The sequence below is a fragment of the Lycium ferocissimum genome, chromosome 4, assembly GCF_029784015.1.
Source record: "Lycium ferocissimum isolate CSIRO_LF1 chromosome 4, AGI_CSIRO_Lferr_CH_V1, whole genome shotgun sequence".
In the NCBI taxonomy this organism is placed as follows: Eukaryota; Viridiplantae; Streptophyta; class Magnoliopsida; order Solanales; family Solanaceae; genus Lycium; species Lycium ferocissimum.
The window spans coordinates 41,682,883-41,700,723 of NC_081345.1; the positions used below are offsets into that span (position 1 = coordinate 41,682,883).

The following is a 17,841-nucleotide window of genomic DNA, read 5'->3' on the forward strand; positions in this document are numbered from 1 at the left end:
TGAATGCACTTGAGTTTTCATGCATGGTATGATGTTAACAACGGTACCTCTCTCGGTTTGTATTGTAGCTTATGTTCTACCCCGATTAACTGGCAAACACTGATCGAATAACTAACTGCACTTCCAAATGTGTTTTTTTTCTACAAAGAATTTCTAGTGGACCCTAATGTGCAATTCCAGTTGTCAACATTGAGCCGAAGAGCAAAATATGAGGTTTTTGATATCAAGGACTCCTTTGAAATGTTGCAAATACCATTCTTATGGAATTACCTAAAACCTTAAAATGAACCAATATATATATATATATGTAAAAAAAAGAGGTATAAGCAATGTGATTAAGTCAAGTGGCAAGCTAATAACAAGCCACTTGACAATTTTGGGACAAAGTTAATGAGAATTGTAATAAAAAATTTGAATTTAAATGAAAGGTAAAATTCAATCTTCTAATATAGAGTAGTTTTCAACTCTAAAGAAAATCAAAATCGGACGTTTATCCCTTTTTTTCATTATCTTTTGTTTCAAATCTAATATCTATTTTATTTTATTTTATTATTATTATTATTATCAATAATAATAATAATCAAATGACTGATTTTTTGCACATGATTTACATATGAATCCTGCAAAATATGGTAACCCATTATCGTAGTTAGCATAGTACTGTTTTATGGACTGTAATCTTTCCTATATGAAATTGAAAATTTTACTCTAATATATTGTTTTGATTCTTACGAAACCGAACTACGTCCATAATAATAATTAAGTTAATTTTGAATTTAAATTTGAGCAAAAAAATTGAATTTAGATGGAAAGATAAAGATTCTATTTAATTTGAATTCAAAATATATACTCTTTAAAGATACGAACTGTATCACTATTTTTACTGGTCAAACAAAAATTTACCTAATGTAATAATAATAATGATAATAATAATACTAATAATAATAATAATAATATTTTAATACTTATTAGAAAAATAATAATAATAATAACAGTGAATTTGATAAAAATAATTTATGTTGGATGTTCCAAAATGTTTGCACCATTCATCACGCTCATTAGATTAGCATAGCAGTTTATTCAAATTTCAAATGCTCAGTAATGCAATTATATTTTTTTTTTCCTACTTTCTGCAAAGTAGGATACTAGCAGAAGTAATTATTTCTTTGTAGTTTTCTGAGTTCTAATAATGTTCAACTTAATACAGCAGTTCCAACTAATTTTCAAAATTCGAATTTGGATTTAAAATTAAAAATATTTGAATACATATTAGAAAAAGTAAGTCTAATTATATTAAAAGATAAAAATATTTGAATCGAGACAAAAGAGACTTTAAAGAAAGATAAGAAAATCTTAATTGAGATAAAAGAATTCAAATTTTGGTCTTAATCCAAAAATGAGATTGGATAAGATTTATCTTATTTAACCATACAAAGTTATCATATCTTATCCTAGCTCATTAGATTAGCATAGCAGTTTATTCAAATTTCAAATGCTCAGTAATACAGTTATATAAATACTACAATGGAAAGGAATGGAGACATGCTGTTCTCCTTATCCCTTTGTTTTACCTTGCATTGATAGTTTTTTTATTATGTGATATATATTAGCTTAGTTATGGTGAACTCCTGATTGAAAGATTCATCTTTTTTCTCTGTGCATTCTTATTTTATAAACTTATATCTTGATTAACGTGATTTTGCAGGGCTAAATTAGAAAGGAAAAGAAGTTGATCCTATGCGTGACTTCTAAGGGTCTTAACGTTGAATTCACTAGTTTTGAAATTATGATTTAGAATTTAACGTTTGTCAAATTTTTTGAGAAAGCCTGAAACACCTTCCAAAATACAACTCTTTGTTGATGGGCACGAAAGTAACAAGACCTTAATTACAAATAGTGATTCTAAATTACTCTATTCATAATTTTAATGGTATTAGTTGAATGTTGATTACTCATACGATCAACGTATATATATCTGGAGGAAGACAATATATATATGTAGTCTTTCTAGCAAATGAAATCACACATATGAAGATGATTTACGAATTTGAAAAGATACGCTTAAGGAAATATAACCTAGAATATATTTGTTTGTTCACTATCTGTAATTTTTGAAATTTAGCAAATTTCACATTAAAAAAAAAAAAAGGATTCAATTATCTTAATCGGGGAAATATGTTCCCTTAATTTATTATTTCTCCTCTCGCTTCTTCCTTAATTTTTCTTCTTTTCTGTAAAGGGGGAACGGTGGTTGGGAAGCGAGGTACGTATACGAGAGGGTTTAGCGTGGAGACATGAAGCCTAAAGTAAAAGCAACAATCCTATAGTAAAGTGAGTTGACAAATTACACGGGCTAATGGGACTAATATTGTGAAAATAAAACAAATTTCCTTTTGATGTCTATCTCTTTCAATGTAAAGAAAATATTTTAATAAAACTAATGGAATTTTAGATTTGAATTAAAATATTAAAAAGAATTGAATGAATGCAAAGATACAAAATATTTGAATTGAGATAAAAAAGAAATCAAGTTTGAGTTGAATTGATATGATATAAAAGAAAATTTGAACCTGAATTGAAAGGTTTTTTTTTTTTTTAATTGAGATTAAAAAAAAATCAAATTTGGATTTGAATTTATGTGTGAGATTAGTCATTAGATAGCTTTATCTTATGTAAGTTGTAACAATACAATCTTATCATATACACATATCTTATCCTAGCTCATTTGACTGGAACAACAGTGTATTTTAATTTCAAATGCACAACAATATACATATAAATAATGCAACAAAAAGGAATGAAAGTCATGTAGTTTTTTTCATCTCACTGTCTTGCATTGTATTGATAGTTTATCTATTATATGATATATATGTTAGTTTAGTTATGTTGAATTCTTGATTGAACAATGATATTAGTTTAGTTATGTTGAATTCTTGATTGAACAATGATATGCATGTTTTTCCGCTTTGCATCCTTACTGTATGAGCTTATCTTGATTAATGATCAAAATAGTGTGATTTTGGAGGATTGAACTAGAAAGGAGGAAGGAGCATTATGATATTATCAAAAGGAAGTTCATGCTATCAATGCGCCATGCACCAGCAGGATGAAATTGGCTACCATCAACAACAATAAATGACAAAAGTGAGATGTACGTAGTATGTATTTATGTATCAGAAATGAAAGAAGAGTTGATTGAGTCTTGTGATCATTTGAAAGGTTCTGAGCAAATTGCTCCTGGAAGCTGGAAGAGGATGAATTTGTGTCATTTTATAATGATGGATGTTGCAGTACGACCTGCAGATATAATTCGAGTTGTGAATACTCCGCCAGAAATGGAGGCAATTGCCTTGTGCATATTGCCAAGGATCATTGATTCAGACTGATATGTACATAAAATTGATGATCAAATTAAGGAAGAAACAAATTTCTGTTCTTAAAATTTACTATTGTTGGCAAAGTTACTTAAACTCTCCCATCTCCTTGAGATATCAATTTTAGGCCGACACTTACCGTATAAAAGAATTTTCACACTTTCAAGTCATCTAAGATGGATTTATAATCAATTACCCAGAGAAGGTTTTGGGTGGTGTAATATTCAATTAATTGTAGATAATCATGGTAAAACTTGCTTCAAAGTTTCCTATTTTTTAGAGTTACAAATAATATACGCTTACAATATAAAAGAATTATCGTTTTTTCAAGTCATCTAAAAGATAACCATTTATAGAATTTTCTTTTTATCACGGAGTGAGACGACTCTAAAGGAAGTTGACATATGTACTCAACTTCTTCTGTAGCCTCTCGATTGGCTACTATAAATTTCATTGAAAAGTAATTTTCCCAAGTATCAGTTTTATTAGATTAATAACAAGGGGAAACTGAAAAGATGAAGTCCAAAACCTAGCGGTAATTACCAACACTAATTGGTCGTGAATAGTGAACACTTAACAGGCAGGACAAGCAGAATTTCCAGCCATATAGAAGTCTTTTCCAGCATTTTCAATACTCTAAAATGGTACCTGCTTAGGACTTGGATTGGCAATACTCTGACTAACGCATTTTGTTGGTACAGGTTATTCAGCATAGCATGGTGGCTGCTCTGGAACTGATTTCATTAATAAATTTCAGCTTCAAATTTATTTGAGTACAAACATTTAGGAGAGAGAGCAAGAATATTATGTTGAATAACAAATTAATAAAAAGGCACTTGGTAATATAATGATACAAAAAAGTTGGTAGGCTAATGACCAAAAACAAGGAAATTTAAAACGGAATTTTTTTTGAAAAGGACTCATTTAATTTTATATCACATTATAAAATCAAAATTTGCAAGATTAGACTAACTTATTGGCTAAATAAAAAAACAATAAAATAAGGACACCGTAAAAAAAAAAAAAAACACACACACACACACACACACAGGGACAAAGCACTTTTCTTTTATAATAAAAATCAACTTAATTAGATTATCCCATCTAGATTTTATTTGATTAAATCTGATAATTAATAGATAACTTCAGGAAGAACAACATATTTTTATTGCATATAATATAAAAATAATTTAAAAAAATATTATGGATGTTTAAAAATTAAAAAGCTTCCCTATTTATATAGGTGTTTTCAAAATCATAGTTTAGTACTAAAAATAGGAAATTATATCGGTGATAGGTCAAATTAATAGGGAAAAACTAATTAGTATATTACGGTACTAAATGATCTACAAAAGGCCGGGGATAGAGATAATAATATAACATTTTTTTCAAATTTATTTGAGTACAAACATTTAGAGAGAGAGCAAGAATATTTTTTAAATAACAAATTAATAAAAGGCACTTGGTAATATAATGATACTAAAAAGTTTAAAAAATTCAAAAACAAGTTTAAAACGGAATTTTTTTGAAAAGGACTCATTTAATTTTATAATTATAAAATCAAAATTTGCAAGATTAGACTGACTTTTTTAAATTAACAATAAAATAAGGACTCCAAAAAACAAAAACACACACACACACACACACACACAAGGACAAAGCACTTTTCTGTTATAATAAAAATCAACTTAATTAGATTATCCCATCTAAATGTGCTAATTTTATTTGATTAAATCTGATAATTAATAGATAACTTCTAAGTTTAATAATTTAAAATGAAAGATTATATTGTAAATAAGAGGAAGAACAACATATTTTTTATTGCATATAATATAAAAATAATTTTAATAAATATTATGGATTGTAAATTAAAAATTAAAAAGCTTCCCTATTTATACTTTGGTTGAATTCAAAATCATAGTTTAGTACTATTAAATAGGAAATTATATCAGTGATAGGTCAAATTAATAGGGAAAAACTAATTAGTATATTACAGTACTAAATGATCTACAAAAGGCCGGGGATAGAGATAGTAATATAATCTCTATATTTAAATTATTTAAAAACTAAAAAAGTAACGAAGTAATACTCAAAAATATTATTGATAAATTTAGACAATTGAAAAATTGGAACAATAAAATATAAGTTTAAAAATACAAAATGTCTCATGAGTACTAGAAATATATATATTACATTATTTTAGAGGTGAGTAATTGATAATGATATTAAACCAAGTGACAAACTAACAATGTAGTAACTGTACTAAATAGTGTATGAGAATAGTAAAGAGAAAGAAGGGACAAAAAAATTATTCAATTACTATATAATTCATTTTCTTTAACTAATTAAAGATGTTGCTATTCAGTACATTGTATTAAAATTAGATGATATTACTTTCTTTTTTAAACAATGTGATTTAATGCTCAATCAAACCAAATAACAATTTGACAAGATTAACTCCTTTTTAATTGTGTCCGCACGATGCGCGGGTACGGATACTAGTTTATTATAAAAGAGAAAACTAAGCTATCCAAAAAAAATTATTTTCATGGTTTTAAGAGAAACCTCATTATTATAAACAAGAAAACCCTTTGACGAAAGAAAAAAGTCAAACAGATTTAAAAACCCGGCGAATATGGATCGTGAGTTGTATTTCGTACAGTTGAACCTGATCTGATCTCTATTGAAGCCATATGCTAAAGACACCAGCAGAATTTGGGTAATGTTCTTTTGCCCATTCTCCGTCAACGAATAATGAACCTGGGACACTATAATGGAATCATATTTAACTTTTGTTTGTAGATATGGTTTTTAAGCAAGTCATTTTGAAATCTCAAGGCTAAGTATTCAAGAAAGATTATCAAAACATGAAATGAAATATGAAAAAAAGAAAGAAATGATTAGACATCTTCGGATAAACAAAAGAATATGTTCTAACTGAATAAATACAGCAAAAACATCTGCACCCAGTGAACTGAACGGGATAGTTGACAGAAATTGACTACTTGAACTTGGCTTATATATTATGCCTAGGCCACATACCATGATGCTGAAAAACAAGACAATCACTGCATGACTACCCATTGATGCAACAAGCCACAATTTCATGCTTTTTTTAGAAAGACACTGGACAGAAAGAACGATTATGCCAAGACAAGCGTTTTTAGGTATAGCAAACTAGAGACAACTATGCCTGGTTGTTGTTGCTACCACCCCTTGGACGGTTGCCCATCCGTCCACGGCCACGACCATAACCATAACCTCTGCCACCTCCACCCCCGCCTCTTCCATATCCAGAGCCTGATACCACAAACATACAAATATTCAGAGCCAAAAATGTATTTATAACATGATACAAGGTACTAACGTGGAAAGAAAAATAGATGAGGTATCTATGTTATGCATACTTACCACGATATCCCCAGCCACCACCACGGCCTCCACCTCGTCCATAGTTTGAGTACCCACCATTTTCTATCAAATAAAAATGAAGCATATATATTGAATATACATCCATGCCAGTGAGTGTTAGAGCCAAACAAGCTAGAATTCTTAAGCTGTACCTTGATAATTATTATATCCATCTTGGTAATTTGCATATCCACCTCTGCTCCAACCACGTCCCCTCCCTCTACCACGGCCTCGTCCTCGGCCATATGAATCTAAAATCAAGTTATGATACTTTTAGATGATGTAGCAAAATTTCACATGAATCACCGTAACATAATTATTGGGTTAGAAGGTCATTACCTTCATTACCAGCATTGTAGACTGCTTGTGCTTGTCTAGGTGGTTGCTGCTGCTGTCGAGGCTGGTAATTGTAACGCGGGGCATAGTTGTTATTGTTGTTGTTGTAGTAATTTGTCTGCTGCTGAATCTCAGAAGGTGTTTGATACCTGCGAGCATTAACTTACATAAGATGTTTTTCACAAAACAAGCGACTGCAGAGAACATCTTAATATGATTGAATATAGCAAAGAGTTACCCTGGAGAGTTCTTGTTCAGTTCCGTTGTTGACAAGGTGATTGAAATCATCGAGACATGCCGAGTTTGCTCCACACTTTTACAAAGAAAAGCCAACATTCAATAATCAGAACCACAACCATGCAATTAGCACCCAATTGGAGAATAGAAGGTAAATCTTAGACTTACGGCAAAAGGCCCTCTTCAAGAGGTTCCCATACATCTGTGATGCTTATTGAGCTGATAGCAGTGTCTTGATGCAGACGAGGAATTCTTCTCTGAACATTGAATTACATCTGAATATGGTAATATAGAAAGCGCACTCGAAAAAGAAAAGAAAAAAAAACGCAGGCAAGCTACCTTAATGATCTCTGCAATAGCTACAGTCTTGCTTATTGCCTGACCCATTGCTTTCAAAACGATCTCTTTCCCACTCCTCTCCTGAATAGCCATTCGTCATAAAACTTTCTATTAGCCACTTGTGAAAAGATTCTGGTTACAGTTTATAGCAGACCTCCCACCAAAAAAATGAGAAAGATCTAATCATACAGCTACAAGCCTACAAGTATTTCTTGCTTGATGTAGGACAAAAGCAAAGCATTTCAAAATAGGATACACATAAGAAAGATTCTCAGAGCTGAGAACAGACCAGAAGTATTCTAGTAGGCATCTTCAAAGAATATTACTAACAATTGCAGAAACTCTCTCCTTTTCACTTATCATCAGCTGAACCATAGGGAATCAACTTCCGGCTATTATATGTTGAAAAGCAAAATTATTTAGCTCAGCTACTACTCAATTCTCGCTTACGGTACTACGTTTTAAAAATTGAACCATCAGAACAGCCTCAGTTTAGGATCTTACTTATTCTTGTGAAACCACAGATATAGCACCAGATTTTATTTCCTATCTTCATATTTCGTTGATTAGATCAGTGTTCTCTGTATAGAAGTTTTGGATAAATTATTGCAGGAAAATCTAATTGTTTCTCACTGATCTGAAGATGTGACATCTACGATTTCTTGAAGAGCATTTTTTAAATAAGTTGTGTAGAAGAACCATTTTAACCACCAGGTTTCCTGTGCCTGGGCAAATTCCTGAAATCTTCCTTGCATTAAAAATAAAGTCTCAACCACAGAGACAATATGCAGACACGATCATCAATTCTTCTAAGCACAGCTCATGAATATGCTCTAATGATTCATGTAAATATAATAAACACAAATGTGACATTTGTGAGCAAAAAATGAGAAATAAGCATAAACCTGAATATTGACAGCAAAAGATATGTACGCATTTACTCCGTTACAATAGAACTACTTTAACATGCACGACTGAACTCCAAAAATTGCGAAAATGAGGAGCACTCCTAGCTGGATTGACATTGCGTCAATCTTCCCTATAAAGTTAGAAATTTATAGCACCATCATAGAAACACACAGCAGCGAGCGTGCTAACATTTACCACACAATGTTATGTCCACAGACTAAAAATCTCAATCCACATATCGCATTGTCAAAGAATGCACACAAAATATAAATCCTTGCAATCATCCAAAACAAAATACGACCTCAATGCCTGAAAATACGACAGTCTGCAATGATTCCACAATAATCCCAAAACACTGCAATTTTTTTTTTTTTTTTTTTTTTTGAAACTGGTAAATGTAAACATTGCAAAATATTAGAAGTTTAGAACCCACTAATCCAATCAATCAAACAACTATGCATCAACTCATATATACATGCAAAGCTATTATATGGAAAACACAAAATGGCGATGAAAAAAAAAAGAGTGAGTATAAATATATATATACCTGGAGAAGATTAGTGGCATAGCTGATGTAGTTACGAACAAGTCCTTGTGAAGTGATACGGATCTCATTCTCGTTAATTGGTAATTCAGGTTTCGGTTTCTCTACTTTTTGGTACCTATCCATTATTATTGATAATAACAACAACCCTAAAACCTTAGTGTTGTTCTTTTCTTTTGGTACTAGTGTGAGAAAACAGAGATAGATAGAGGGGGGAAACTTGTAAACCCTTAACAGAAACAGCGGCACCAGTGAATTGTTTGTTGTTGTATGTAATCAGGTGGATCATGTTTTTAAATTGATATTTGTTGGGCTTATTTTAAGGCCCGATATGTGAGTGATAATCATGGAAGCTAGGCTGAGTTACTGGATTTTAGGGCCATATATGTCTGGCCTTTTTAAGGTAGTAAAGCCCATCTTGTTTCACCTGAACCTGAACCTGCCCTGTTTTTCTTTTTCTTTTTATTTTTCCATTGAACTTGCACTATTCATTTCCCCACGTTTTGAAACTTTTGCCAAAACTAAGTAGGCGTTTGGCCATGAAAACTAAATATTTTTTACTTTATTTGGAATTTTGAAGTAGGAGTTGTGTTTGGTTATATGTTTTACAAAAAATATTTGGTTATAGGAGTTGTGTTTAGTTAGAATTTTCATGGCCAAATGTTGATTTCCAAATAAAGTGAAATAATTTTCCGGAAAAAAGTAAAAATTTCTCATGGTCAAGCGGGTCCTTTAGATTACACTTATAACTGTCAATTTTTGTTTTTAAACTTGTAACCCTTTTGTGCCATGACAGTCTCATTCGAATTACAAGAACCTATAGATGTTAGTACAGTATACTGAGTCTCTCGTCAAAACCACAATACGAGTTTCCCTACATGAAGTTTGTTAGGTGCCGTTTGGCCATAAAAATTATTCACTTTTTTCCGAAATTTTTTTTCACTTTTTTCCGGAATTAGCGTTTGGCCATGAAAATTCCGAATACAACTTGAAGTTGTATTCCGGAATACCAAAAACTCAAAAAACTTATTTTTCAAAAAAATTTCACTTTTTTACAACTACATTTCACCAAAAACTACAATTTCAAAAACTATGATCAAACACAACTCCAACTCCAACATTCCAAAAAAAAGTGAAATATTTTTTGGTATTTATGGCCAAACGGCACCTTAGAGGAACAATTTGGTGCGGATAGACCACAATCCAAACCAAGAAAATAATAGTTGAGTCGTTTTGGAGTCAGAGAACGGGAAGGTTTTTTCTTTTGTTTATTTTTTACGTGACCGCTGAGGTGACTAATTTAGTTTACAGGGGCTGATGGGTAATGGTGAATAGTGAATACCATCAGGAATTCCATTCTTTAGTTGAAAAATAAGAGCAAATATAATACTTCAGGTAACTGTGAAGGTATTTTGTGGTGAACTACTTACAGAGGGCAAAGTTAAGCAATTTAACATAGTTTGGGGACAAATTTGAGTATTTGACCTTTTCCGTTTTCAAAATTTATAAGAATGAATAAAGTTATAAACTGAATAACTTAAAAATTAATACGTGGAGTCTCTTACTGAGAATATTCACCAACGCGCGCAACATGTTCACCACAAAGTTGCATTTCCAAACATAACCAAAGGATTATCTATAATTGCATATAATTCAAACAAGAAAAAGTACCAATCATTAATCTTATTTCTAAACATACATATACTATTATGCATGAACAAAACTGCTTCCAGTTATAGCATTTATAAAATGTACCAATAAGAAAAGGCAAAACTCAAACTCATTGTAAATTCTTTCTTTTTTCATTTAATCACTGGATTCGCACCGCATAAGGCCCACTCAAAAGGAGAAAGAATCTCATCTATTGCTTGCTCGTGAAATTTCAAGTATTCTAAGTCCGACAAATCTGAATTCATGCAGTAGGGCCCACCAAACAATGCTCTTTACCATGAGTTTCTTCATTTCCAAAGCTTAAGACTTAGATATCTGATTAAGGAAGAAGAATCTCATCTTTCCCACCACGCTACTTTAGTACCGATGAAACTTCAAATTCTTGCACCAACAAGAATGTTATCAAGGGAAACATTTGAACAAAAGCTAATCACTCTATGAAACTTACTAGCAGGTGCTGGCAAATTAGGCAACTTCCTCCAACTACACTTCCCAAATTCATTGCTAAATTCACAAACACAAGCAGGGTAATTCTTATGATGCTCTTCATTGTACACATAAATTAAATTCCCCAATCCCACACATTTTAAACTAGCAAATTTATCATCCTCATCACTATCAAACAAGCAATACATCAATTCATGTGGCATTATTGCAATTTCACTAAACTCCATTGTTTCCTCATCAACCTTCCATATAATAAAATTTATTCCATTTGGTGAATTGCATAATCCACCTAAGACTAAACAATCTTGACATGTCATCAAGAACGAAAACAAAATGCCAGGTGGCCTAAGTGTTTGTACCTCACTCCACAAATGTTCATCCAAATTGAAACATGTAATAAAACAAGAATATATCCCAAAAACATAGAATTTTTTCCCTTTGAATAAAGCAGAACATAACCACTGTGATGAATTCCCTGACCTAAAATCTGCTGGCAAAGGTTGGCACAATTCCCAAGAATCCAAATTTGGATTATAAATTTCAACAGCCAAACGGTCCTCAACATCAACTAATCCACCAACAAATCTAACACCACCTACAACAATGAATCTTGAACCATTGTTATACACACCAACAAGAGGATTACACCTAGAGAACCTCAAAGGGCTTGTTTGGACCCAAGTGTTTTTAAAAATTGGCTTAAAACTGAAATTTTCTGAAGTTGTAGCAAAGAAAAAACCATTTGAACCAATAAAGAAATCTTGGGATAAAAGGGTTGAAGTGGGAAGTGTAATCCATTCATTTTCATCTGGGTCATATGCAAAAGCTTGGTTATTTTTGTAAAAAATGCTATTTTGGCCACAAAGAAAAAACCATGGTTTTTTTGTAGCTGATATTTTGGTAGTGAAAGAATTAGAGGTAATTATAGAATTCCAAATCTTGCAAACAGAGGAAGCAATAACTATAGAACGAATTGGGAGATAAAAGATAATTTTTTCTGTAATATCTGAACAAAGATTTTCCCAATTCTTGATTATTTGGTCATTTTGAGAATTGGGTTTTTGAATACAAATGTGTTCTTCCATTTGATAAAGGGGTTTTGGAAAAAGATATTTTTTTGTTGATAAAATGTTTTGTGATTTTGATTATGCAGACAGTAGATATATATAGAATGAAATGGAGAATGTGTGAGGGAAAGTTTGTTTTCCTTCTTTGATACTCCATCCGTCCCAATTTATTTAACATTTTTTATTTTTTGAGAGTCAAATTTTTTAATTTTAATTATGTGTTTAAATTTATATATTTAAAAACTATTAAAAATTATTATAAGTTATAATCATTAATCATTTAAAAGATATTAAGAAAAAATTATGATTAAAAAATAATTCATTTAACATTCAAAAAGTGAAAAGTTTCAAACGAATTGAGACGGGAGGAGAAGATAGTAACAGGAGAAACACAAGGGAGGAGAAAATTTAAGTTTTGGTTCTTGGAGTTTACGATGATAGACATTAGTCACGTGGGTCTTTGTACTATTGTTTGTATGATTAGTCCGTCTCTTTTTGTCTCGTTAACAAATCAACCACTATTAATGAAGATCTCAAATAAAGAAAATTTCTAAAACAGGGCAGACAAAATTAGGTCATAAAAACCCTTCTAATATAGTAGCAGCTTATTTAAAAATATTTCTAATTTTTTTATTTGATATAAGGAAAAAGAAATTTTGTTAGGTAAATAAACAAATTATAAGGAAACAAACTAAGAGATTAAAAACTTAGTAAGACTTGGGGGCGTTGGCTATGACCCGTTGTTTAACCCATTTTGATCCGGCTATTTTAATCTAAATAACTTTTGAGTGGGTTAATGACTCACTCATTTATTAATTTAACCTATTTTGGGCCATCCAAATTCAAGTGATCAATTCGCCTATTCAACATTTCTATTCTAAAGAATACTAATCACGGTGATCCTCCGTCTGAAATAAGAGGTGAATGTGCAAAAGTATAATTGTTCATAAAAGATAGAATCGTAGAATTAGTAATCCGAAAAACATGATAGATAACCTTCTAAAACAAGTGAAAATAAACCATCTATATAAGTTTAGCTATTGCAAATATAGTACTACTTGGTTTTTTAGCTGTAAAATACTAGAGAGTTTATGAGGAAATGCTGCTAAAGAATCATAATCCATTTCCATTACAGGGTTATAAATGCTTGTGTCATTAAGGTCTTTCATAAAAACTATACTAAGTTAAGACAAGTAATAGATTCCTTACTTATTGTTTGCGTTACGAAGTTTTAATTTCATAGAAAAAGTTCCTTCAAGTATCAAGAATATTTATAGTCTTTAACTCACCAAGAGTATTAAATTAAATTGAAAACAATGAATGGAAGGCAATTAATTTGGTATTGGTCAAATGAAACATTTATGAGTTGAACGTTGGTTAGAACATAAAATTGACACATAAGGTGAATGTCATGTGCGTTAAATTAACATTACACCAAACTGTACTCCAAAACTTTTAAGCCATTAAAAACCAATAAAAATTCATGAATAATTATGCATCAACGTGGCACAAATTGTGCGATTTAGCACGAGTGGCCACCAAACTTCTTCACAGCTCTAGCTCTAGCACCACAACTGTTAAAAAAAAAAACGACAGGCATAATCAGATTGGTGGATTCATGGGGGGAAAATCTAGCTTAGAAATTAAAATAGAAGAAGACGGGCTAATTTCACGTATAATCGGACTAAAGATACATTGCAGCAAAGTTATAAAACTCTATTTTGTAATTAAAAAAAAAAAAAAAAAAACCTATGGAAACCATCCAAATTCATCAAATAGGTGCCAGAAATCGCAACTAAACTGTGATATATGATGCGAAATGTCAACTAGATAGATCTCACGTCATTAACATAGTTAATTCAACTTGTATATTTTATGTCTTTTGATAAATATTAAGTTCCAGTCTAAATAGGGGTAAAAAGTTGAGAAAACGTGGGCCACATTGAGTAAGAAATAGGGAAGTAATGTCGCATTTGCTCATTTAAAAACTACGATCTTTAGCTTAGGAATTGAAGTATTTTTATGGAATCTCAGTTATGACATGGACATAAGTTTGATGTGTTGGTGATGTGTCAGTAATTTTAGTTAGACCATATGTGATATTATAAGGAAACTTACATTCAGAATCTGTAGTGACCCAATTCCCTTTTCTAGCTGCTGCAGGGCACTGATCTATATGAACTGGAGTTGAGTTTAGAGGAGTGTTGATAGAATGGTCATTGTTTGTCAAGGAACTGACTGAAATTGTAGAGTAAGCTGATGAAGTTGTGGAGCAACTTTCAAAATAATCCCATCTAAGGCTGATTTTTGGGGATTCATCGCTCAGTTGATCATCGTGTGGTACTGCCTTTATGACTGACCTATCGCGTAAGTGCAGAACCTGCACATTATTAGATCACTTAAAAGATAAATACAAGTGAAGATTCATCGTAACAGAAATTAGTTACATGGAAGCATAAAACAGACAGCTTAATTTTATATTGTGAGTGTACATAGTTTAAATCTGAATTAATCATTACTATAAGCCTCTAAAAAAATCTGATTGTTCCTATTATGTATAATTTTATACCTAAAAGACGGCCTATTTTTGTTTGATATTTTGGGCGATTTTATAGGGCCACACTCTTTGGTCCAGGCATATTTAATAGGGACTACATAATAATCTACATATAGTAGTTGAAAAGAATAAAGGTTGTATCTAAGCTAAGAAAAATTGGAGTAATTCATTTATATATTACTCTGATGTGATCGTGGCAACATGTTCGTCAGAAGATATATAGACAAGTCAACCTCTTGTTAGACCTAAATAAGTAGGAGCATGTTAGAGTAGCTTAGTATGCAGCATGGATTTTTTTTAAAATTGATCTCCTACGACCAGTTATATTTGTATAAAGAAAATGATTCTACAAAAATATCATATGTTTTATTTATCGATCTCCCGTAGAAAGGTCCAGATTACTCAAAGAACATTTTTAATGAGTATAAAATCGAATCTAACTTCTATATACTGACAATATGAACGAGCTTTAACACTATTAGATCGCCTAAGTGACGACGACAGATAAATGTCAAAATAAGAGAAACAACTAGTAACCTGAAAAATACGGGCAACCTACTTAAACAACTAGTGTTACTGTCAGCGTATATAAGTTAAAGTTTATAATTGAAATCTCACCTTTCGACAAAAGTATTTTCCTCCCTTTTGAGACTTAGCAGCAGCAGCCCATCTTATTAGCTCCTTCATCTTTGAAATGGCCTTAGTTTTGTCCCCTTTTGCTTTTTCTTTCTTTTCTGCACTATAACTTTGCACCTTATGACCATTTGTTGGTGTTCCTACTGCATCAGTAATGGGCAAAACCTTATGGCTAGCTGTAGCAGAATCTGCCTTTCGATGAACGCTTAATATACGTGTAAGAGTCTGTTTTTTCATCTTCATGCTATGCACAAATCGCTGTCTTCTGCGCGAACTTCCCAATCTCTTTAGATGAATCGTGCTGTAGAAATAGTCGGACACAATGTCCTTTCGACGTAATATATTGAACACCTTGAAGATCTTGCAGCTCGATTTTGCTGATTTTCTAGCTCTTCTCTTTTTCTGAGAAATCCCAAACAGGACAATGTCTTGGGGTTTCACCTCCTGATCTGAAATAACAAAGGAATTCGCAGACTTTAACGACTTTAGATCTCAAACAATGACATGACAATTTAAGTGTCAAAGTTATTTGCACTGACGGTGCATAATTTCTTGTTCTATCTGGATTTTAATTTATGAGTTACATAGTTAATACATTTCTTAACACGAATATATTATTTGAGCAAAAACTATTGGTTCTGCCGGACTCATACCCGAGCTTCTACCTCTGCCTCTGCCTACAACAATAGGTAACTATACATCTATCTTCATACCAAATCTGGTATAGTAATCTGAAAATAGAGTGATAACCTGCTATAATCAATTAATTGCACTGATAGTAAAATTCTTTGAAATGGAAGTGCGAAATTTAAATCGAAAATGTAATACTAACAACATAGTGAACAAATTTTTCTTGAGAGGTTTTGTAATACTCACCATTAACTACTTCATTCTTGCTAGAAATGCTGTTGGAGTTGGTCTCATTTGCATTCTTGAAAAGCCACTGAAGGATCTGTTATATATGTGTATATGCTCAAAGTTAGATGTCAACTTGACAATTTTGGTTAATTATTGAAAGAAAAATTAGAAAGCTAGCTCACCTCCATGGTAGTGGGAAGTACTATATTTTAAAGAGACTAGATTCTCTTAGACTATACAAGTGCGACAAATTTTTTGGTCAAACGGACAAAGTATGGAAGGAAACTATCTGTGCTGTCTGTAATAAGCCAAAAAATTTCTTTGGCCTTTGGAGAAAGATGAAGACAATAATGTGGTAAGTAGTAGATTTAAGAGAGGAATCTAGTAGTGCTTGTGATTCTTGTGGCAATAACGATTTTATTTATACAATATAGTAAGGCTAATCATGTGGTGGGTAATAAGCAAATCTTGAATCTAAGGGGCACTAATGAAGAGAATAACATATAATAAATGAGTTTCATCCTTGGTGGAAACTCTGTTCACCATACAAAATGCAGGGCCTTTTGTGATGTCCGATTTATGGCCATTTCTTGGGCATTTTTCATGTTCAATGAATTACTAGAAAGATCAGTCTCGAGGTCCCAAGCCAGTGAAACAATCATCGCACAACCATTTGGTGAAGGATAAAAATACGAGACAACGAGAGAGATGTCTGTAATTGATTGATAGATTGATCAACGATGAAATTTTGCGACAATTATTTGTAGACGGTCACTTGCGATAACTGTGAGTTTTTTGCCAAATTAGAGAATTCTAACACTCTCAGTGGCGTAACCAGAAATCTCGTCAAGGGTATTCTAACTTTAAGAAGTCAATAATTTTTTTCAAGGGTATTCAAAATGTCATAGTACATAGTCATATAAAGTAATATTTGACTTATATAACAAAGGGTGTTCAACCGAACACCCTTGGCGTAATGTGGCCATGCCACTGAACACTCTCACACGACATTATTCTTGTTAAAATAATTTTTTGAAAGTTGGCATGGCCTTAACATGCGTCAGGTCGAGAAAATGTACAAATAAAACTATTCTCCAAATTATGCGGCGGCATTTGATTTATCACGAAATTTGAAAAAGAAGAACGACCTTTGAATCCGCACTCTCATAAGGTAACTGGATCGCCCCACATGGTTGGCACTTATACCAATTTGACAATGATTTCCTACATTTGTTTTAGTTATTTAGTGAGCTATGCTGGAATAATCGAGATCCCTTCACCATAAATCAATGATATGAGGTTTTAGCCCAAAAGAACAAAAAATCTACCAATAGGGTGTGCTTTAGCCCCTTCTTTTATGTGTTCTACTCGTTTCACATTTAAATTAGTTAATATTTTTCTATTGGTTCATGGGACATTAACACATTTCAGAGGCAGTGGGCACAAACAGATGTG

The 17,841-nt window shown here is 31.9% G+C and overlaps 3 protein-coding genes across 4 annotated transcripts; all 3 read right to left on the reverse strand.

Moving 5' to 3' along the window:
* Nucleotides 1-6,289: 6,289 nt before the first annotated feature.
* Nucleotides 6,290-9,412, reverse strand: LOC132053014 (uncharacterized). 2 transcript variants are annotated; one of them, XM_059444785.1, is made up of 8 exons: nucleotides 9,154-9,412; nucleotides 7,698-7,778; nucleotides 7,527-7,615; nucleotides 7,360-7,434; nucleotides 7,134-7,270; nucleotides 6,938-7,036; nucleotides 6,786-6,848; nucleotides 6,290-6,674 (listed from the first exon to the last, which is right to left on the reverse strand). In XM_059444785.1, exons 1-8 carry the CDS (start codon nucleotides 9,274-9,276, stop codon nucleotides 6,562-6,564), a joined length of 780 nt encoding a protein of 259 aa, XP_059300768.1. In that variant the 5' UTR covers nucleotides 9,277-9,412; the 3' UTR covers nucleotides 6,290-6,561. The 2 variants fall into 2 exon arrangements, with proteins under 2 accessions (XP_059300768.1, XP_059300767.1); XM_059444784.1 differs by having other exon boundaries at nucleotides 7,125-7,270; nucleotides 9,154-9,411.
* Nucleotides 9,413-10,806: 1,394 nt separating this feature from the next.
* LOC132053015 (F-box/kelch-repeat protein At3g24760) lies at nucleotides 10,807-12,434 on the reverse strand. The gene has a single exon (XM_059444786.1). It carries the CDS (start codon nucleotides 12,351-12,353, stop codon nucleotides 11,196-11,198), a length of 1,158 nt encoding a protein of 385 aa, XP_059300769.1. The 5' UTR covers nucleotides 12,354-12,434; the 3' UTR covers nucleotides 10,807-11,195.
* Nucleotides 12,435-13,666: 1,232 nt separating this feature from the next.
* LOC132054723 (uncharacterized) lies at nucleotides 13,667-16,792 on the reverse strand. The gene is made up of 5 exons (XM_059446691.1): nucleotides 16,569-16,792; nucleotides 16,405-16,480; nucleotides 15,511-15,977; nucleotides 14,454-14,715; nucleotides 13,667-13,909 (listed from the first exon to the last, which is right to left on the reverse strand). The coding sequence occupies exons 1-5, from the start codon at nucleotides 16,572-16,574 to the stop codon at nucleotides 13,884-13,886; spliced, it is 837 nt and encodes a 278-aa protein (XP_059302674.1). The 5' UTR covers nucleotides 16,575-16,792; the 3' UTR covers nucleotides 13,667-13,883.
* Between the last annotated feature and the right edge of the window lie 1,049 nt (nucleotides 16,793-17,841).